The 23,259-nt window shown below is 41.4% G+C and overlaps 1 protein-coding gene across 3 annotated transcripts in view; it reads right to left on the bottom strand.

The window, feature by feature from the left end:
- Positions 1–2,330: 2,330 nt before the first annotated feature.
- Positions 2,331–23,259, bottom strand: part of celsr3 (cadherin, EGF LAG seven-pass G-type receptor 3) — a 107,017-nt gene continuing 86,088 nt past the window's right edge. For 2 of the 3 annotated variants that reach the window (XM_017305689.2, XM_008413214.3), the window contains 16 exons: positions 18,814–19,011; positions 18,541–18,727; positions 17,737–17,904; positions 17,049–17,175; positions 16,534–16,740; positions 13,788–13,962; positions 12,644–12,756; positions 11,939–12,018; positions 11,215–11,341; positions 11,007–11,126; positions 9,018–9,115; positions 7,778–7,869; positions 7,189–7,362; positions 5,492–5,680; positions 3,924–4,983; positions 2,331–2,640 (listed from right to left, as the gene is read on the bottom strand). In XM_017305689.2, the coding sequence (XP_017161178.2) occupies positions 2,613–2,640; positions 3,924–4,983; positions 5,492–5,680; positions 7,189–7,362; positions 7,778–7,869; positions 9,018–9,115; positions 11,007–11,126; positions 11,215–11,341; positions 11,939–12,018; positions 12,644–12,756; positions 13,788–13,962; positions 16,534–16,740; positions 17,049–17,175; positions 17,737–17,904; positions 18,541–18,727; positions 18,814–19,011 (3,143 nt within the window). In that variant the 3' untranslated portion in view covers positions 2,331–2,612. The remainder of the gene's footprint in view (positions 2,641–3,923; positions 4,984–5,491; positions 5,681–7,188; positions 7,363–7,777; positions 7,870–9,017; positions 9,116–11,006; positions 11,127–11,214; positions 11,342–11,938; positions 12,019–12,643; positions 12,757–13,787; positions 13,963–16,533; positions 16,741–17,048; positions 17,176–17,736; positions 17,905–18,540; positions 18,728–18,813; positions 19,012–23,259) is intronic. The other variant, XM_008413213.3, reaches the window with a different exon arrangement.

The following is a 23,259-nucleotide window of genomic DNA, read 5'->3' as shown; positions in this document are numbered from 1 at the left end:
GTTCAAAATTGAGAGAATACTGGCAGTAACCATTTTACCTGATGCCTGTAACCCTCTTATCATCATTTAGTGTAAATTAGATGAGCTGGTTCTGCAGGCTGAAGTTAACTTATACTCTGAGAAGAATCAAGATCCAAATTTACCATCTTAAACATCTCAGATCTCAAAAGTGTCAAAGCAGTGCATGCAAACAATACATCACAAACCTATAGTTCCGCGTGTTGAAATTCCTGCTTTTGTTTTTTTTTGTCATAAAGGATGGAGGCAGTGTTTTGCTTGTGATCTTCCTATAAGAACACGAGTCCTACATCTAAAGGGAGTGGTGCACACAGCAAACATTTTATTTCAAATTGTATTTTGATTTTTGCACTTTTATTTCTCCAGTAGTCTGAAAGAATTTTCATGTTTCACACAAGAAGATTAATGGTGGCGCACCGCCTCCTGTTCATTTGGTCTCTTCATAAATATCCACCTAATTTAAAAATGGCAGCGGTTGATTGGTTCAATATTTAAGAGTTAATTGTTAACTTGAGCCATTAGGACCAACTCGTGTGAATTCATACTAAAAGAAGAAGCCGAGATTGATACAACACGTCGTAACTTTTCAAAAGAACCTCACTTAAGAATCCTGAACCTTTAAAACATGAACTTGTTGCTTTTTGCAAACATGCGTGTAAAATAATCAGCAGCTGATTCAAATACCTACATCTGAAAAAAAACAACAAAAAAAACAAATTATAGCTTTTAGCGCCGACACGGCTGACACCTCTTCTTTCCTTTTGTTAGCCAACGCACTGCAGCAGAAGCTTCGACTGATCTCAAATAATGCCTCCTTCTCCATTAATCCTCCAAATGGAGGGAAGAAACAATGTGTCTGAAAGAGTAGGAAACACTTTATCTGAGCTCGTGGTGAACATTTTGGAGCCTGATTAGATTTGAAAATAAGTGCTTCCTGTCTGGAATATTTCCTTTAGGGAGCATCTAGGAGTAAAAAGATGCTAAAGACGTGAGCTGACATATTCAGGTAGACACCACGTCGCATGCAAGCATCACGTTTGCTTTCATGTCTTCAATAAATATTTGAGCACGCCGGGATTCAACAGCATTGTTCTCGTTATTTTTATTATTTTTTTTCTCTTCCGTCATTCAGAATCAAAATCAGTTTGCACAGTGAGATAAAACGCCAAACAGCTGTTTATATTCTAGTGGAGAACTAAGTCCTCAGTAACAAAAAAAATGTTTCATTTTGGTTCATATTTGTGTAAAAAAAAACCAAACAAAAGCAGTTTACTTCTACAGCCATCACACCGTGTAGGAAGCATTTTCTAAACGAAGAGCAACACAAAGTTTCATACTGATTTATGTCCCTTTGGCTTTAGGTTTGGGCGAGAGGCTTCTGCATGAGAAGCTTTTGGAAATGAGCTTCCTGGTTGCTGCTGGAGAGACTCGGCTGCTCCTGTGCTGCCCCCGGAGGCAGGTTGAGTCATGATGCATCAAAGTGTAAAAAGATGCCTCGAGGGGTTCTTAAAAGTGGTTGTGACTCGATCCTGCCTCATGGAGCGAGGCAGACGGCGAGATCAACTTTCACCCACCAGGTTTTTAAAACTGCGCTGATTATGTTCCCGTTACGTCAGCGGATTGATACGGTCTGCTTCAGAGAGCACCGGGTCGTGATTATATGCACCAGCTCAAAAAAAAAAAAAAAAAAAGCACAATCTCCCTCTTGCAGCAGACACATCATGTCACTGAGCTTTAGTAGTTAGGCAACCATCTTTGAGTCTAATGTGTTGTTAGCAATCTTTCTTTGCACAATCATCTTGCTCCATCAGCTCTCCTCTCCTATAATATTTCCTTCCTCTGTTTACAATCACGTTTCGATACTTTGATATTACCCCTTCAACCGAGTCTTCCCATAATCTCGTCACTCTATTGCCAGACCCCTGCCGCTTTACATGAAGTTCAAAGGTTTGAGGGACAACATTCTGAGGGAAATGTATTTCTGGGGAGAAATTTTAGTTTTTTTTTTTTTTTTTACTTTGTAGAGGAAATTTCTTCCATCGGCAACACACAAGACAGCACTCGCTTCACCCTCTTTCACAACCTCACACACGGACACGACTGCGTAAAAAAAAAAAAGAAACTTCACAAGATATTTTTTCACCTTCAATGAAAAAGATAAAAAATGTATAAAAAGGCTATTTACAGACACTTTTCTTCTTCTGTTTCGACAGGTCTTATCGCATATGGTCGTGTGTGTGTATGTGTGTGTAACATCTGAGAAGATTTTTTTGTCTGCTTGTAATTTTCTTTTTTGTCTAACTGTTCTTAGGTAGTAGAATTAGGTGGTTTATTCAACGTCCGTGGAACGACAGATCGCGAGCGGTGGGACTTAAAAACTCGATATACACAAAACGACCCACTCACAACCTTCTTCTTTTGTCACAGACCATCTCTCTTTTTTGTCTGTAAATGTTCTTTTTGCCTCTTCGCCTTTTCTGTCTCCTCTGAGTCAATTCTGTTTCTACTTCCCAGGTTGTCCATTTAGTTCATCCTTGACCTTTGAGCTTTGTTCCAGCACTGTTGCAATGCATTAATGGGTGTGGAGGCTGTCATCAAGACTGTCCCTCGCTTTTGTGGGCTCTGAGGTGAAGGGGAAAGAAAAGGAGCATCAGAAAGTTCATACGCCAATGCTCCCAATTTCAATTTACTAAAATAAAATGAACAAAAGCAAACTCACATTTTTTTTTTTTTAGGTTTAAGAAAGGTGGTGTCATGAACATTACTGGGAGCATGCACTGTAGCAGTGAGAACAATTTCAGTTTGAAGAAGCAAGCTAGCAACAATTTAGTGTCAAGCTAATTAAGCTACTAAGATTCAAGCTAAAAACGATTTGGAGTCAAGCTAACAGCTAATTAGAGTCAAACTAAGAGCCACTAAGACTGAAATGATTATGAAGGGAATTTTCACACGTGTAGTTCATTTAATTTGGTTCAAGTCAGTTGGTGAGTTTGTTAATTTGTAACTTTTTCTGATGCCAACATTGTTTATTATGTTCTTTTCTCTGCTGCATGATCCCGCAAGGCAACGCAAACCTGACTACAGAAAAGCAATTGGCTCATACACCTGGTAGCTGTGTTAGGTTGAGGTTGAATCACATTCAGAAATGAACTGATCAAGAGTTCATCTGAAATGGTACTGAGCCTAGTGATCTGGGTATATTTTGTTTTGGTCCACACCCTAGCGTGATTGCTGTAGTCACATTGACACAAACCACACAAAGGGGTGAGACGAACCAAAGTTTGTTTTAAAATGACTTAATACCAACAGGTGTGAAACCACCCTCAGAGTTATGTTAATAGTTACTCAGAATCAAGCTAACAGCCCCTCATGCTATTGGTCTCTGAAGTCGGGGTTAGACTGACTTCCTACCTGAGTTGAAAGCATTCTAGTTCTAAGTTGTTTTGGTGCTTACTGTTTGTTCTATGTGTTCAAAGCGGCTGCATTCTCAAATAGGTATCCATACAACTATGTATAATACCTGTTTAATGAGCAACAAACTATTAAGACTGCACACTTTCTTGTAGATTGCATTAGTTACTTAGAAACAAGTTGACAGCTCTTTAGAGATGAGCTAAAGGCTGTAAGCTGAAAAAAAACTAAAAACTATTTCAGGACCACAAAATGCAGAAGAAAATGATAAGGAAGTCAGTCCTCAAGGGCCAGTATCCTCCATGTTTTAGTTCTCTCCCTGGTTCAACACACCTGGACCCAGCAATGGTTCGTTAGCAGAACCTCTGTAAAACGTTGACATGCTGAGGAGGTAGTTATTACCACCAGGGAGAGAACAAAAACATGCCGGATAACAAACCTGGAGGACTGACGTTGGTCACCTCTGGCTTGGAATGAAGCACAGACAAACTTACTCTGAATCGGGGGAGACTTCCGACATGCTGTGAGTGGTGGACTGGGGCGGGGAGGGGGAGGGTCCGTGGACAGAGCCATTAGGGCCGGGGTTAGAGGCAGCTGGAGGAGTAAGGACAGAGGAACTGAAGGATGCCAGGATGGAGGATAAGATGTCCAGCTGCTCACTGGATGGCTGTCGGACCAGAGGGTTTGGATTTGAACCTGCAAGCTGGGGGACAGTCTGACCAGGGTACCTACATGAAGGTGCAGAGTCCAGGCGTCCTCTGACATGAGCTGGAGGAGGTAGCTGTTCTTGTTGTGGCTCCTCTGAGATTGGCGGAGGAGGAGAGGCGGACAGAGGCTGGTCGGGGTGCGAGGGCTGCCGGGGGGGTAGACTGCGGAGCCACTCCCGACAAGGCTGAGCCTGAGCCCCCACCCCGTTGGCCTCCAACTGCTCCCTCGACCTGCTGCTCATCAGAGCTCCTCCGAGGTGCTCTCGCGACGAGGCCTGCCGCCGAGTTAATGTGTTCAACTGGGACCTGGAACCACTGAGGTATCCCTCCATCCCTGCTCCTACGGCTCCTCCATTCCCACTCAAGTCCTCCCTTGACGCATGGAAGCTGGCGGTGTGATGGTTGTCCAGTCTGTCCCTGGATCCTGACAAGTTTTCCCTGGATGACGAGACTCGTTGGTGATCCAAGCCCCCGAGCCCTGCCCCTAGTCCCAACCCCAGTTCCCTCCTCCTGGGAAGAAGATCCAGGTTATCCCGGGAGCCGCGGGAGTCAAGACGCTCTCTCGACCCCCCGACTGTCTGTCTTCCGAGGGGATCCCTAGACAGCTGCCTCCTGGCCAGCGAGTCTAGGTGCTCCCTGGATGAGTAGCGGGAAGCCGGCTGGGAGAGAGAACCAGAGCCTCCTGTAGCACCGGCGGTGGCGGAGTACATGCGACCATAGGAGGCTGCTGGAACGCCTCGGTGGCCGAGCGTGGAGGTACGGTACCAGTTGAGCTCACTGGGGACCCGGCCCATGGTGGAGAGACCCTGCAATGCTGGTTGGCAACCGAGGCGATTCTTCAGGATACCTGCGAAAGAAAAATAGGAAAATGGGAATGAACAATATCACCTGAGAGGAATGTAAGAGAAGATTTGAAAGAGAAATGAGATTTTAGGTTTATGCAGAAAAAAACCGAGAATGAAAAGAAGAAGACAACAGTGACACTTTGGATATTTTAAGTCTGCCTTCAGCCGCTGTTAAAAGGCTATGAATCATAAAACCACATCGGTTTCGGTTGTGAAAAATGAACAGCCTGAGGCAGACATGAAAATCAGACTCAGATTTCCTACGCTAAAGCTTCTGACTTTCAGACGTCTTCAATAGGAGTTGAAGTTTTCCGTCTGGAGACATTTTTGGGAGAATACATCGAAGACATTAATATATGGATGAAAATCAAGCCTGATTGCAGATTGCACATGATAATCTTGCAATGATGCAAATCAGATGCAACAAGAAACATTTTAATTCTTTCTTTTGCATGTGATTAAACTATACGACAGGAGACAGAGGAAGAAGTAGCTTCACGTCTCTCTCACCCTTGCGGTGCCTGTGTGGCTGGGTGAGGCCGTTTTCATCGCCGCTGGTGAGCGCTGCGTCAAGCTGGTTGTTGTTGGCGGCGTCCTTGTTGTAATCCCCCCCCAGGGGGCGCTCTGAGCCCCACTTCTGCAAGGTGTCGCATTCGTCCAAAGCAGGCCAGTAGGACAGAAGGTCATTGCCGTCCAAATCTGTTTGCATGAAAAACAGAAGCGACTTCTTTTGGGTTACGGACGACGACCGCTAGTCACTTATAGTGGGATGAGTTTTTGGTTTTCAGTTCTGGAACATGCATTACTGCTTCCAGGGTTAGACTTTTATTACTTCATTCTTCAGGTTGACATTAAGCCTTCAATGTATTTTACCAATAAAATCTGAAAAGTTCGACAAGCATTTGTGTTCAGCTTCCCTTACTCTACTTGTATATCCACAAGTAAAGCTCAGTGCCTTCAGAAGTCATTTTTATCAATAAATAGAGTCAATTTGTTTGTGATTAAATCTTAATAAAAAAACAGCAAACGCGGCACACAGGTTAAAAAGAAAGAGATAAACATGTAAAGTAAATAAAATCATCTGGAGATTTAATTGCGATTTGAAGGTGCCTCTACAGAGCACTGACTATTTGGGGGACTGAATAAAAACACATGACACACTTTTCAGATTTTTACTAGTAAAAAAAACAAAAAAAAATCACATATCAGTTCCCTTCAATTTTCAATTTGTCCCACTTTACGTTGCTCTGTCAAAACAGATTCAGAAAAGTGAAGAAGTACAAACACAAGGTGAGAACTGAACTGTGGATTATAACAGAACAATACATTCTGTTATTCAAGTCTCTGTTCACAGAGCAAGGCTTTAAGGAGCTTGTGGTCGTTTTTATTGCTCTGATTTTCCTGGCCTGGGACATTTTCCCCACCGTCGTCTGAATCGGCAGTGATGGGAGGTTAACTGCTGCTCAGCTGACAGCCTCTAACATATTTTGCTCCTTCAGGGGTTAATGCTTTGTCGTAGTCAATGGGTCCCTTCACACTGTGACCTTTTGGCTATCTCAGCGCTGCTCTTAGATTTGACGGCAGTGATGTATTGATTGGACCCGGCCGGCCATCTGGATCTCGCAGCAGACCGCTGCGCTCTGGTTTAAACCCAAATGACGTTCAACTGATCCAAACAGCTTATTAGGGGGGAAAAAAGATTACTTTATGGATTTATTGATTTACACATATCTGGCATTTCAGAAGAACAATTCAAGCATGACATTTATCTCACCAATTGTCAAGAGAATGAGAAAATGATATAAGTTAACGAGCTTCGGAAAGAGAAAGGTGTTCGATAGTGACGACTTGTGCTGGCATTTTTCTTCCTCTGGCTGTTTGACGTCGTGCCAATCTCTGCTACGTGTTTTCATCGTATGAATCGACAGATCAGCGAAGATGCTTGAAGGGTTTCCATGGACTTTACTATTTTTAATTATCTGTCTTGAGTCGGCATGGACCCCAAAATAACAGCAAAAATGTTCATCCGAACTGCATCAAGTTATAACCACAAACTTTTTGCGAAAGCCCAACACGAGAAGGTTCACATTTTTTCAACTGGAAGGAAAATGATGTTTGACGAGTTCATTACCAAGCATTATGATGAAATCCCACTTCCCATGAGCGAGTTCGCTCAGAAATTGAAAACAGGAAAGGAGCTCATCTACCTTTGGTGCCGTTGTTGGTGGGTTCGGTGAGCAGGCGCTCGCTGTGATTGGAGCGCTTGAATCGCCGCTGGATGCGCCCCCGCAGACGCACATTGTCGTCGCTCTCAGAGGAAGGGATGGAGAGACTTCGCTCCTCATCCATGGAGAGGTCCGAGTCCGAATCCGAATCCCCGCCTGAACAGGGCCGGGTTGAAGCATGAAGAAGAGACATAAACATAAGACCAGAGCACTGAAAACTTTCTCCTTTCTGGATGCACTGAAGGTGATTTATCTTTTATGAAGAAAAGAGCCCAGATGTGGAGAGAGTTCGGCGTACAAACCGGTGATGTTAAATTTCAGCCCTCAGGGATGTTCTGCGTGTTTCCCTGCATCACCACAGCCCGTTAGCAGGCACCTGCAGAGCTCGGTGACATGCTGAGCGGGCAGTTTACCCGTCCAATCAGGTGTGCTGTGGCAGGGATGCATCTAAAACGTGCAACACACTTCCCTGAGGACTGGAATTAGACACTGCTGATGTGAAACCTTCCCTGTTAGTGTGTGTGCGTCTATGTGTGTGTGCGTGGGCATGTGTGTGTGCCTGCACCCTAACCTCCATCTCTGTGGAACATGGCTACATCCAGGTCAGTCGCGCCAGTGTGGACGATGTTTTGCTCCAGATTCTGACGCGCCAACAGATTTTCTCTAACAGGCGGAGGAGACAAGCGAGGACAGATGAGTACATACACAACTCACAGTAGACCTACATATATTTAAAGCACATCCGGCCATCTAGTGTGTGTGTGTGCTGTACATAAACTCTGAGACAATCATTGAGCCCTAAAGACATCAACTGCGATTTTAAGAGTCCATTAGTGTCGCTCTACATGTAGTACAGTTCATTGTTCAATCCAATCTTCTTCATCTTTACTCCACTGACCCAAAAAAAGGACACAGTGGGGATTTTACTAACCAGGGAATTTCCTCTCTGAAGCAATCTAATCCTAACTCAGACAGCAGCAGAGATGAGACAAACCCCCAATGCAGTCCCTGCTGAATGATGATCTCTCCGTCATTCAGAGCCAACATCGGTTTATCCTTTTAATGTTCTGTCTGTTATGGCTGATGCTGTAGACTTCTTGCAGTGGTCACACAAAGAGACAATTTGTTGTCACCACTCTTGAAGATGTATAAAAAAGCCTGAAAGTGATTTAGTCTTTTAAAAACGTTGTATAATTTCCAAACTTTTATTCTAGTACATTCATTCAGTGGAGAACCCCCTCGCGCTGTTCCTCCATAAAAATATAAATACATGCAATTAGAGTTGTTTTAAAATCCCAGATGGTGGAATTATTGGTTTCTGCATTTTTTGCACTTTTTTTTTCTTTCTATATCCACTGAGTCAACAGAATTGGAATGAAAGCGCAACGAGTTTCATGTACATCTGAACTGACTCTTTGCAAATTGAAGGCTTAAAAATAATTTAAAACACAAATACTATCAGCACAGGTTTTATATAAAGAAATGAAATAAACTAGAAATAAAATAGGACCAAGAACATAACCCTGCAGAACATAATAGTTAAAAATAAGAAACTTACCTGAACTGTAAATTGGACAAAAATATTTCTTCATATTTGTGAATACATGTTCTCGCATTAAAGGTTGGACTTTAATTTTAGAAAAATAAAAGTCCTACAGTGGTACAGGAATAAAAGTAAAACAAATAATTAACCTAGATGCTTTTTGAACATCGTTATCAGGGCTGTAATTAAATTAGTCAAAGTGTGTAAGCGTTTCAAAGCAGACTGATTTCTAGTACGTTGGTAAAAGTGTAAACCGTTTGCTGAATACCTGGCAGAGCTGACAGAGGAGACGGTGGAGGTTCCCAGGGTGATGCGGTGCAACCCACTCTGCTCCAGCAGAGATGCATCATGGTAGAGATTCTGAACCTGGACACACATGAACAACACAACTCACACAAAACATGACTGATTCATACCAGAGGACAACAAGATTTCAAAAATGTCTTTAGTTTAATGAATAAAATGCCAGTATTTTTTGTTCCTGACTATTCTTGCCATATATTAACATCAGGATGATTATCTGAGGGTTTCATAAGATCTTGTGAAATTAACTCTTTGTAGGATGGAAGTAAGCCTGTTGTGTTAATGTGTCTCACAACACTTTTTTACATAAAGAAACCCTCCATAGTTTTTGATTTTTTTTCTCCATGCTTGTTTTGAAACCATTATGTGCATATTTGGTTTATAAGCACACAACTACAGCATTGCACGCCACATTAGATCTGACCAACCTCACTATATACTCAGCATCTGCTTTGTTACTTCAGCACTAGAGTAAAAACCTTTCAGATCGTTTTAAAGGGATATCGACTTCATTTGATCCTCGCTAAGCTCTAAAAAGACTAAATATTTACACTGAGCTACATGAACATGAACTGAGATTTATTTGCCTCTCGAAATCAAAAAGGGAGCCTTCAATTGTTTTGTATTAGGGTCACCTCAGATTGAGACAGAACATAATAGACCTTTCAAACCCGGAGTTATCATTCTGCTTTGAGATTTTACAAATAACAGTGGATTTCAGTCAATCAAAATTTTTCTCAAAGCTTTTGTTAAGCTTTGTTAGCCCTAAAGAACGCCACCAATGTATTTTTCCATTACCTTGAAAACGTGTAGATAGCCATAGGAAATAAAGTGGAGCATGAGCTCCAGCATTTAACTGACGCAGCCCTTCCTACTCCGCACACTATAAGTAGCGACTCATAAATAACATGCAGCAGGACATGAGTCAGACAGGAGAAAAGCACGCTAATAAGCAGCCATTAATATATGTTGCCCATCAAAGATAAAAACCCCAAAGTATTCTTCTAATAATAGCTGCAGGCTTCTTCCCCAGATGACTCAGTGATGGAGAGGAAAAGCGAAACGGGGAGTAAAACACACACATACACGCACACACACACGCGCACAATTGCTCATCCAAGCACATCCCTACCATACAAATATCTCACAAATGCATTCATGCTTCTCTTGGGGCCGTGTGCATATTGTATTCAAATTGTATACGAGGCATACAAAGCACATGGATGTGCTCGCTCTCTCACACACACACGCACACACACACCCACACACGCACACACACACAAACTAGAGAGGAAAATCGAGAGTCCTTAGCTGAGAATAGCAGCGGCTAATGTGCACTGAGCTGAACTAATAAACACGCGAGGCAGAAGAGAGTAAAGATGTTAAAGTAGGATAGGATTTTACTGACACACGCACGCACGCACACACACACACACACACACACACACACACACATGCAGTCATGAAATAAGTACAGCGTAGTGCTTTCATTGAAGAGGCTAAAGAACAGGCAGCGTTCCAGTGGATGGTGTATTGTTTAATGTGGGTCAGCAGCAAACCCTGAGGGCAGCTGAAGAGTAGTAAAGGGAGGGCAGGAAAGATTGATGGATGGACTGAGGGAAGTAGAAACGAAGGACAGGAGAGTTTTTGTGTCAACAAGTAATGGGACGCGGTGAAAATGTGTCTCGGAGAGACCGCGCTGGGATAAACCACAGAGAAAAGCTCTGGGGTCATGCAGAGAGATGATTTATGGCTTCACATTGGGACTTTAGAGTCACTCTGTGAGTCATTACGGCTCAATAATGGCCAGCCTGTTGGGACATTAAAGATTATTTCAACGGCGCTGACAATGCTCCGTCCTTATTTTCAGGCTAAATCACATGAAAGTTCCTCTAATGCCAACGACGGGTAAAATCCGCGTATGGTTTAGGAAAACCAAACGTGTGGGACTCACGGTGCTCTGCGCCGGCCTCGGCAGCTCTTCTCCAGGGCTCTTCTTACCCAAACAGGCAACTCTCCAGGCCTCCTGAACCTCAGAGTTGAACACAGTGAAGACCAGCATCACAGACATGCCCTGAGGAAGAGAAAGCAACGGAGTAAGATTTGAGACCTGACCTGAATCCGTGCAGATTCGGAGCGCGCGCTCTGCACTTTGTTTGTACCTGCAGCAGGCAGAGAACATCGAAGATGTAGTAGAAGGCGAGGATGCTGTTATTTACAGCCATCAGGCCACACAGCCAGGTGGAGGTGGCGACCAGCAACAGCAGGAAGGCATTTCGGATAGTAGCACTGAAACAGTGAGAGGCAGCACAGAGAAGAAGGAAATCTACATTAAACTGGAGGTAAGCTCTATTAAAGACGTTCACAGTCATTTATATATACACACAAATCATTCATGTTTTATAAAGGAATTTGTTTTTATTATAGAGAACCTGCATATTTGAGTAAAGCAGAGAGAAACAGGGGCAGGCTGTGCCCATACAGAGTCTGGTTCTGGTTCTCTTTTAAGAATGGGTCCACAGTCGTCACTTTCTTGATCCGGATGAGGGATTGCTCCAAAGTTTACAGCTCTACGAAGTCATCTGGGCTCTTTTAGATTATTTTTTACCAAATATGATTGTTTGATCAACTGGATTGGACTGTAAATTCTTCCAGTTTGGATTGTATTGTACTTAGATCTGAATCTGGATTGCACTGAAACATTTTCACGCGTCCCACATTTTATTCTGCAGCAACATGTGAAACAAGAGACCATGTTATGTTGGTTAAGAGATTGCCTCTTCACCCCTTTGTCAGCAAAAAATAATTTAATTTAATTTAGCTTAGCACAGTCAATATATAGCATCGTGTCTGTAAACTGAAAACAGAGTTGAGAAGGAAACTTACATGACGGGAAGTTTCTTCGTCTCCTTCTGCGACGGGTTACAGGACATCTTGGCTACAACTGTGAAAATCCCTCCATTCATCTGGATAAAGGGAGATCAATAACCATGGTAAGGCAACGCACAGAATGCGTTTCAACAAATCCAATTCTGCTCCTGGAAACGTCTGGTATCGGGTTAAACAGCTGACACAAAATCGATGGGGATAAAATAGTTGCCCATCGGCAACCAATTCGACTTCAAACAAATTTATCCACACCTCAGAGAACAATCGTTCAGTAAAATGATTCATACCATGATGAGACGTTACACTGAAGTGGAAGATTCATTTGAGGATCGGTAAAAGTGGGTTGTTGTTTTCAAATTGAAAGGCGTTAACACAATGAGGAAAGCAATTAAAACTGTGCTCCAGTAAAGTTCAAGTAGGCTCTCATCCTGAAATCAAGTGTAGCGTTGCCACTTGTGGCGGATGACATAAACCTGCTTAGAAGTTAAGCTAAAGATTAAAAGCCAGGAAGCAAGTTTTCACGCAATGTTCAAAGAACTAGACCATTTTTTTCTTAGGTGGTACTATTTTCACATCATTAGACACGAAGCCAAAAAAAAAAAAAAAATCATTCTTTGCTTCACTGCTTTGATAACATTTAATTTAGGTTTGGGTGCTTTCAGAGTTAAGTGCAGGATATGTGATGTGCAGGGAGACGGTTACCAGTAAGACGATTGCTACAGGGCCAGCGAAGCTCCAGATGAGTTTGTCATACATGGAGATCCAGCAGAAATCTGGGTTGCCGTAACCTTCAGGATCCAAACCCACAGCCAGGCCTGCAGGACAGAGAGACAGAGAGACGGAGAGACAGAGAAACAGAGAGACGAGACGTCAAGGTTGTGTCTGTGGTCAATCGCAAAGATCTAAATGAAGCGCCGTCTGTGACATGCAGTTCAGTTTTTACACTTTGCTTCACACGCTCAAAGTATTAAAGCATCTATTCAGGGGGCTCAGATACAAATGCCACATTTTTTTTATTATTTTTATTTCTAAAAAAAAAAAAGAGAACAAAAGGAAAACATGTATCCTTTTCTTTTGAACTCACAACTATGTACAAACTTGTTTTGGTTTGCCAAAGAAAATCTAAAAAAAAATGCATTGAAGATTAAGGTTGTAATATGACACAATGGGAACAATATAAAAGTTAATTAATGGATGTGGTATCTCATTGCAGGTATTCATTTGACATTGTCCTCGTGTGCTAGATGCGGCTGCCAGGACATCGACGATGTTTTCAGTCCAGCTGTATCCTTAGAGATCACTGTCCAGGTTCTGACATTCACAGATGTGTATATTCAAAATTGAATTGCAAAACCATAAGAGATTGGAAAAGCCTAAACGAAGGCAGACAGATTAGCGCACCTTCCTTGCCCGAGGCGAACGACACGCGCGCGTGTGTGAGTAGGTGTGTGCAAGGTAGCGGGAGACGGATCCGTTCTCCAGGTGAAGGGAGACGGCAGCTTGCAGGTCTGACGGTGACAGAAGCAGCAGCAGATAGAGGTGAGCTGACAGCACATTACGACTCGGGATGGAAACCGCACATGTACGCGTGTGAAGGGAGAGGAGAGAAAGTAAAGCCGGCAGATATTACATGTCTCACAGCGGTAATTGCTTGCTTGCGAGTTTCTGCTTCGCTATCGCAATATTAAAATGCCACCGAAACGGTTTTAATGGAAGTGTCAATAGGAAGGCCTTATCTCCACAGCCAAGCTGGCGCTGAAGCGAACGTGACGGATATGACGGTGCAGATCCTGTGCGAGGCGAGACCCGCCTTGCGTTTCCACGGAGACGTGTTTCCGCGTTATACCTGTGATGATGGCAGGCACGCCCCAGCCGATGGCATAGTAGAACCTCATGGCTCCGTAGTTGATGTTGCGCTGTTCAGTCTGCATGCGGTAGATATGGAGACCCTCGACAAACATCCAAGCGAACGTCGACATGAAGAAGTAATGCAGCAGGATGGCGACGACCGTGCACAAGAACTGGAGGGAAAACAGAGAGAGAAATGAAAAACCTGGGGGTGGAGGGAATGGAAAATCGAATACAGCGGCAAGAACATGGATATGTAAAAGGAAGTACAAAAATACTAGACATGGGAGCACAAATAAAAGTAGTGCTAAAAGAAGGGAAAAGAGAAAAACTGAGTGCCCAGCTAATGCAAAGCAGGTTCTCCCCGCAAATCAACAAGATGTCTTCATTAAAGCGCAGCAGCGCAGGTGTTAGCTGTGAAAGAGCAGCCGTTCATGATTCAATTACTAATGAACAGAGTTTAGGGCATGGTGCTGCAGAATATTTCCAGGAAAAAGCACAAAAACGACTGAAAGTCAATATTGTGGAATCGCTGTGATCGAGAAATTCGAGCCAGTAGAGCCTTTTAACTGTGATTACGACAAAAAACACGAAAGTTACAGAGAGTGATGATTATAAAAGCTGCATTTTCTTTTACAGCAACATGGTAGAAATGTTTTTGCTAATTGCAGTCAGCTGAAGTCCTAATAGCATAGCTTACAGCGAATATTACTGGAGCAGATAAAAGCTTCACAAACACATCATCCTTAAAGTGAAGATGTGTTTGTTGTGGAAGTTATGTTGACGTCATTTAAATAATGTAGAAAACAAGCATTTAAGATCTGTCAGATATTACTCTCAGACTGCAGGAGTGATGTTGGAACTGGTTGATTTAAGTCTTTACTATCTTGAATTACAGCACCCACAAAGTCTTCTGAGTGAACTGTGGGGCTAAAACCAGAAAGACCATCAAAACAACTTGACAGTACTCAAGTTTGGGAATTTTGCATAGACTGATTGTCAGGAGAAAAAAAAGAAAAGAAAAAAAAGAGAGCAGTCATACAAACCGGTGATGTTGTATCCTGCTCTGGATTAGGATATACTTTGACTAACTCCTTCTGTCAAAAATCCTAAAGGCTGACTAAGTATTCTGCTAAATTAATAGGTCTCCTGTGAGCCATTTTAACTTTTTACGTGTCTTTTTTTTAAAAAAATCAATTAGTGAGAAAAGGCTTTGAGAGGCTACAGATATCAAAGTATAGAAAGTTTTAAATAGTTATATTTTCTACATATTTCATCACACCATCTCTATGATTTAACATCTTAAGAAGACAACACTTCTCCCATAGGTTGACTGCAGATTGGCTAACTATGCAGAAAGCCAGAATAATCAGCAAATATCAACTAATTGTTCCTTTAACTTTAACTACACAAACACTTTCTGTCCCCGTTAAAGGCCAAGCATCAATACTGATTAGTATTTTTTTTTTGTTATAATAAATTCCACTTTATTCCCATTTACTACCATTATTTTGCATGGAAGGTTTTATTGTTTTAAAAAGTCTAGAAATTTTGCTTAAACTTAAATTTGACAGATTGGTGTGGAGGACAAAAAATATATCTGTTTATTTTCTGTTAAATTTTTTGCTTAAATTCTATGGTATCCTGAACAAGGTGTAGCAAAACTGGATTATATTTACTCAAGGTTTTCACAAAACGCATAACAGACAGATATTATAAACATTTACAAACTTCACAACCGCTAATCAACCTGACTGGTGTTTCTTCAGGATAGTTTTCTACCAAAGGACAGAAACCTGGAATGAGACTTTAGGATGTCTGAGATGTGCTAGTTATGCTGGAATGAGCATGTATGGCTCTAAACCTTTGTAGTTGAGCTCTGTGTGTATGTCTAGCTTAAAGAAAGCAGAAGGCTAAATTTCATATTTTGAGGCCAGAGAAGCTTAGCACAAATTGACAGTGACAAGGACGATGCAAAAATAAAAAGGAGAAAAAAAAAAAAAAGACAGCAGCCTTGGCAGCGATACAGCCAGACGATGAATTTCACACTCCCACACACAAACAGGAGCGTGCTAACACAGAAAGAGGCACAAACTAGTAAAAAAAATAAATAAAAGTGAATACACAGCACAGCTGCGAGCACTAACATGCTTTACGGAGCGTGATGTTCATGAGTTAGAGAACATATTGTTCAGCTAGAAGTTACCAATCGCTCTGCAAAGAACCTTACAGTCCACAGAGTGGTGGGATACAGCTTAATTAATTGGATTTCACGCAGAGTGAGCACATATTTGCACTTCCCTCTTTGCAGGATTCACTGCTCTGCAAACACACTCCAACACGAGAACATGTGTTATGTAACCAAGCAGACATCCTTACGTTAGAAAAGGCGAGGGGGGGGGAGAAACAACAAAGTGGAGGTAACTATAGGAAGACAGTGATCACACACTGATGAGTGGAGCCATGTTTTTCTGATTTCAGACAGGTTCGGTTAAAAACTTTCTCAAAATGTCAAGACTGAAACAGCTCAACATAAAAGTCAATAAAATTATTGAATAAAAAGACATAAGCTTTTAAAAAGAATGAAAATAGATGTAAATAATTGTTAATGTGTCTTGGAAATGACATATTACACATGGACTGAATTAAAAAGCCGGCCTATATCGCATACATTACAGACAAAATAACACGACAGGTAAGAACAGACCAACATTTAGGGGAAAAAACACACCACACATCTCTACCTGTTGTTCAGTCTGATTGACCCCCAGTAAGTACACCAGCTCAGACAGAAACATGGCTGCCGCTGTGTTCGAGTGGATGCTTCGAGTGTTGGACTTCAGGCCCCGGAGGCAAGACAGCGCCAGGACGGTGAGGAGGAGGGCCAGCATGGAGACGCACAAGGAGGAGTAAGTCACCATGGCCAGCGTCTCCAGATCCCCCTCCAACTGCTGCTCACACACAGAGAAGATAGGAAAGAAGGGAAAGGAAAGAAACTCTGTCAGACCTTTGTTGATCAGCCTTGTGTGTTAATGAGGCATGACGACATGACTAGATTCTGTGCATAAACATAAAGAGAAAAAACTAGCCAAATTAGCTTCCATAACCATTTAAGATGTTCAGATGAAAAGAGAAATGCTGCGACAGACAGTTTTACACATAAGGGTTAGCAATGGTAGATTGTTTGAGCAGCACATCATGATAGAACCTGTCATGGTATAAATCAGCATTAGATATGAATGCTTGATGTGTGTCCGACCTCTCTATGGGAGCTGTCCATCAGCACGCCGAAGGTGCCCAGTCTCTGGCATTGACAGCGGACGTGAGAGGTGTTCCTGTACACCACTGTACAGTCCCTCACCGTCCAGCAGCCTCCGCTCTCGTGTCTGCAAACAGAAGGGTTTCAATTGCAGGACCATGGGAAACGACTCGTCAAAATACAAGTGAAGTATTTCCAGAAGTTCGTTAGTAAAGTTTGGACAGTTTTTCCACTTCTGCAGTGGTAAAACCACGCTGGTGTGTTGCTACGAAATGTCTCAAACCCACTCAACAGCCTCCATCAGCTCTGCTTCTTACCCTTATACTCAGAATAAACTCCAGCGACTCTTTATAGTGCTCAACTACCATTATTTTAATCATATATATATTGATGTCTTCTCTGCTATGACAGCTCAGCAGAAATTAAGGAGTTCAGGGTTCTTACACAGCCTGGAAAATTGTAGAAATATATTTTCTGACTTATGAGAAACACTCACTTTTTCAAATCAATGTGTAAAATTAGGGGAGATCAAATCATTAATGCGCCCTAAGAAACGTACTATCCACAACAACGTTTCTAATACAGAATTGTATTATGAAAAACTAAGCAAATCAGCCCTATGAGCACACACGGTGCCGACGTTGCTGCATTGCTGTGTCCACGCATTCATGTGTGGATTTGCACTCACGGGCTGCTGTGGTTCCACTGCACACACAGAGGCTTGCTGCGATTGGCCGTCTCCAGCAGCTTAAACTCCAGCAGTATGGGCTGGTCCAAGTGACCGCCCACAAACGTCTGGTTGTTGTAGACGGAGATGGTCACCACCGGGGAGTTCATAACCGGGTGTCTGGGAAGCCTTGGTGGGGAGGAGAGAGAGAGACAGTGCAGCATTTCCAACCAGTCACTTGATCGGACTAATAGAGTTTTATATTCGGCGGTGAAGAATAAAGGCAGCGGGATTTGCATTTTAGATTAGATATGAATGGCTTTTCATTGATGCCGACTGCAAACTGGACAGCTCGTTACTATGTAATTAAGCCCAGAGGAGAGGTGAGAAACGGCAGACGGGAGGGAAGATGCCGTTAGAATGAGACAGAGAAAAAAAAGAACAGATGTCAAATAAGGCAATATTGTAATTAATGCTAAAGCAGTTTCTCCACTAACCTAGAAGCTAGCCGACTTCTATGTTCAATGTTTAATGTTCACGCCATCCAGGAGGAAAGGAACCAAATACCAAAACCATGTGCTTTAGTTTTGTGAGCTTATGTTTTTGTTAGAAGATTAACAAACAGTAGAAAGAGGCCCTGCTCTTTAGAAAGGCTGTAAAAGAGATTGCAGCACATAGCACTTAAAACAATTTAGATATTTTGGAATAAAATTAATGATAGACGGTTTAGTATTGAATAAAGGTAATGATTTACTAGTTGCTTCAGTAACTGAATGGCCTCACTCAGCAAAGTATCAAAACATTTTAGGAACGACTCCTTCCCACCTCACTCCTCTGCGGTCTGCGTGGTACTTCGGAGGCAGCGCGGCCCCAAGGCTTCGATAGATCAACAAGATGACGATGGTGATGGGAGGATCAGTCAATGAAACGCTGCGTCTAGCTGCTGCATATTCCTTGGTCTGATTGGCTGAGATGCTGGCAGGGGCCGAGGCGACACTCTGAGGGGCCGAGGCTGGAAAGGAGAAGCCAGAGTCAGAATATTTTTGTGGTTCTAGACCTCGGACGTTTCAGTGATTCCATTAGCGTGTCTTCGCTTACGTTCTTTCTCTGAGCGCTCCTTCTCCTTCCAGCTGTGCTGCTGCTGCTGCTGCTGTCGCTGCGGCACCAGGGCAGCAGGGGGCAGTATCACGTGAGTGTAAGGGTCCCACAAAGCTTGACCACGGAACAAGGTGTTCTGATAACGTGGGAAGCGCCGTCGCACGTGGGTGTGGTTCTCCACGCGGTCCAGGTTCATGACTGAGGGGCAAACAGATCAAATTCTATATGTGAAAAATTTCAACAACTACGAATGGTATCAAGTAGATTTTGATCAATGACAGCATCGTGGTCTTCCAGTACTTCAGGGTTTGTTCTCCATTCAAACACATCAGTTGATTTTCCTATTGTACTCTCCTGTGAAAGCGCCACTGTGACGGAGTGAAAGCTTCTTCATTCAGGACGCAGGCTCGGATGTCTTCTCCTGAACATTTCTGTTCAGTTTTTTATTAAGGTGAAAAACGGCGACAGCTGATAACGGCGACAACTGTTCGTAACCCAGCAACCAAAAATCAACAAAAGCAAGACAGTGACAAAAAAAAAACAGAACAAGATCCTGTTAAGCATTCTTCAAAATAAAAGACTTCCTCTATTCAAATAAATCATGTCTCGCACTAAAATATATTTCACTTCACCTTTGTAATTATATACAATCATGTTCAATGAATAATAATCATTATGCTTAACATAATTGTAAACCAGTCACTTATCATGCAAATATACTGAACAACATATAAGTGTAAAAAAGTCACAACAACCACAGCACATACAACAGCAAAACCTATTAAAGATAAAGTTGGCTGAAAGTGTGAACTTGAGATTATTTAACTGACATTGTAAAATTTTAATGTTGAAAACCAGAACCTGTTTGAAATGCTTAGCACTCTCTCTTCACAACACTCTGTCTAAAAACTCCTGGGCAGGGAAGTTGTTTTTAAATTTCAGCCACTTTAGCCTTGGTAATCTGTTTTGTCGTTTTATTTTTGCTGCACTGCTGTCTATTCTTTTTTGTGCTTTTCTGGAAGTTTTTTCTCCAGGAGGGCTGAAACAATTAAATTGATTAATTGTGATGAATTGACTATTAAAATAGTTAGCCATCTGATTAAGTAATTGATTAACTGCCAAGTGGAGTAAACAAACATAAAAAAGGCCATTTGATGAATAACAACACAGTCAGAGCGTGTTAAGCCAAAACTGTCCAAAACATGTTGTGATGGTCACACCTGCAGCCACTCAGTCGGTAACCACACTCACCAACACCTTTTCACTTTCAGCTTTCATATACTTTTCACATCCACTGCAGCACCAACAGATTTTTGTTTCTATATTTGTTTGTTTGATAATGTTAAAATAGATTAGTTCTAATGTTTGTTTTCTTATTAAAAAAATGATTTTTATCTGTTCATTTGCATCTGTTAATGTATTAACTTTGCATAAACAAGGCTCAAGTGGTGAAATAAAAAACAGCAAAATATGCCATTTTTGTATCCAATTAATTGATTAATCGTCAGGGTAATCAATTACAAAAAAAAAAATCAATACTAGCAGCCCTATTCTCCAGATTGATTAAATATATATTAAAATTTATACCAAAATTCTTCTTTCCCATCAGGTTCCCCCGATGGCCGCCTGCAACATTCTGCATTTGAATCCTTCTTTCACCCTCAACTTATGCTACCAAGGACACATAAGATGTCAGAATTATACTGTTATCGACTCTCTGTCAGAAAGAAGACGGCCCCTGCTGCCCTCAACGGATCCGAACACAGGAGCATTTCAATCTAACTAAAAATCAAACTTGATTTCAAGGACAGATTAAAATTATGAACCATCTACATTCACCAGCTGGCAAACAGAAATGGAACAACCTTAGAAATTAACCAAATCATTCTTTTTAGAGGATATGTAAAACATGTTTGGAGCTGCTGATGTGCTAAAAAGTTTTTTGGGTTTTTTTTGCCTGATTTTAAAAATCACATGGAGAAATTTGATTTATTTATTTATTTTTAATCGTTGCCAAATAAATATGTTAATTCATGGAAATAACAGCAAAAGAGGGAAATCATATTGTCGAGTTGGAATCTCCTGGCATCTATTCAATCCTATTTGCCTGAAGACAAAAACAATGTCTCCATATGTGTAGGAGTAAGAAAATAGCATTAGTCATGTCTACTGGTCCCTCTGCTTACACCAGTCATGGTATTTCTATAGTATACCCACCTACTGAGCACCAGGCTTCACTTTCACTGCAACTTAGATGATTTCCAATGTGAAGAGACACATCCACTGAATTAAGAGAAGATGACTTTGGGGGCAAAATATACTTGAAACCAGCAGAGACAAACAGTATACTTTCACATGCATTATTAAGGCTTGTTAGTAAACCCACTTTGGGAGACGAAGCTGAAGTTGGTTTCCAATTCTAGCTTCCGATAGCTAAAGGGCAATTCCACCAAATGTTTCACTACCTTCCGCATCTTGAATTGATTCTAGTTTAAAAACTACAACATCTAGACACTTGAAACTTGGACTGGATTATTCTCCTCTTCAAGCTGAATATTTAAAACCAGGTTTGTGATTTGTGAAACCTTTTTCTGATTTGTGAAAACTGAATAAAGTTTGATTTACGCAATTTTTTTTGTGTCTGGATCACACTACATCTGCTCTAATTACAAATCCACAACACTTAGACACTTCACACCTGGACTAGATTATTCTCTTCAATCACAATATTTAAAACCATGTTTGGGATTTGTGAAACCTTTTTCTGATTGGTGAAACTTCAATAAAAAATTATTTTTAACACTTTTTTCATCTGGGTTACAATAGGACAGCTCCGAAACTACAACACCTAGACACTTCAAACTTGAACTGGAACATTACGCTCTTCAAGCCAAATATTTATAACCTTGTTTGGGATTTCTGAAACTTCAATAAAGGACAATTTTCATCCTTTTTTGGTCTCGGTCACATGAGATCTGCTCTAATTCCAAAACTACAACACCTAGACTCTTCAAACTTGGACTTGATTATCCTGCTGTAATAGCAGAATATTTAAAACCATGTTTAGGTTTTGTGAAACCTTTATTGGATTTGTGAAACTTCAATAAAGATTGATTTTACCACTTTTTTGCATCTGGATCATATTAAACTGACCCAGCTCCAAAAATGTTTAGAAATGTTTTTCTTAAACACAAACAAACAACAAAACAACATTTTGAGCAGAATGAAAACTGAAAGTGGGCAAGTGATGCAAAAAAAAAAAAGTGTTTTTTTTTTGCAACATTTTGAGAAAATGAAAACTCAAAATGGACAAGTGATTATTAGTATGATATGTCCTAGTTGGAACAATAACAAATGTCAAACTTCAAACGTAGAAATATTTTTGCTTCACGGCTTTTCCTTCATTTTAGGTCTTCGAACACCTCTTTATTTCTGATTTTTCGTTTCATTCTGCTCAAAATGTTTAGCCAGGTGCAAGTATTCCACTCCAAGACTGAAGAGTTTAGATGTAGTTTTGGAGCTGCAGAAAATTTAATGTGATCCAGAAGCAAAAAAGATCTGAAATCACCCTTTCTCAAAGTTTAACAAATCAGAAAAATGTTTCACACATCAGAAAAAAAATTCACAAATCAGATGAAAGTTTCACAAATCACTAACATGGTTCTAAATATTCTGGTACTAGTTGAGAATAATCCACTGCTGGTTTGAAGTGTCTAGGTGTAGTGTTGGAGCTGGGTCAGTTGTGTGATCCAGAAGCAAAAATGTGTTAAAAATACATTTTTATTGAAGTTTCACAAATCAAAAAAAGGTTTCACAAATCCCAAACAAATATTGTGATTGAAGAGGAGAATAATCTAGTTCAGGTTTAAAGAGTCTAGGTGCAATAGGTTTTTAATTAGAGCAGATTTAGTGTGATTAGGATTGCAAAAAAGTGTTAAAAAACAAACTTTATTCTCTGCCCCTGGCCGTACTCCAAGCATCACTCCAGTCATTTTAAGGACTGGAGTGACGCAAACCACACCAGTGTTCTCTGGCATCGGTTTCTGCTGTCTGACTGACGGCCGCAGTTACCTGAGGCGCGCAGTTACCAGTTACGGTTGCTCGAGGTTTTTGTTGTTCACAGGTTGTCCCAACCTGTGAACACGTTAACGTTTTCCCAAGGGTCACTGAAAAAGACATGCATCAATGCACACATACTTAAGATCAATTTCTATCTGTTGTGTCCCACTAGCCTGGAAAAAAAACAGCTCCTTGATTTATGCTTTGCTTCATACACGGGGTCTAGACCCGATTGGCTATTGAGAAAATGATTGTCTAATGGAGGTGTGAACTTCAAGTTCCAAAGAATTCGATTATGATACCCAAATGTTTGGCGTTTGGCCGTGACGTATAAAATGTGCCAGCTTGATCATGAAAGAAACTACCCAATGAAGCTTACCAGAAAAT

This window comes from Poecilia reticulata, chromosome 7, assembly GCF_904066995.2.
Source record: "Poecilia reticulata chromosome 7, P_reticulata-male-v2, whole genome shotgun sequence".
In the NCBI taxonomy this organism is placed as follows: domain Eukaryota; kingdom Metazoa; phylum Chordata; class Actinopteri; order Cyprinodontiformes; family Poeciliidae; genus Poecilia; species Poecilia reticulata.
The sequence above is the reverse complement of the archived record's forward strand: the minus strand, read 5'-3'. Positions and strand labels throughout refer to the sequence as shown.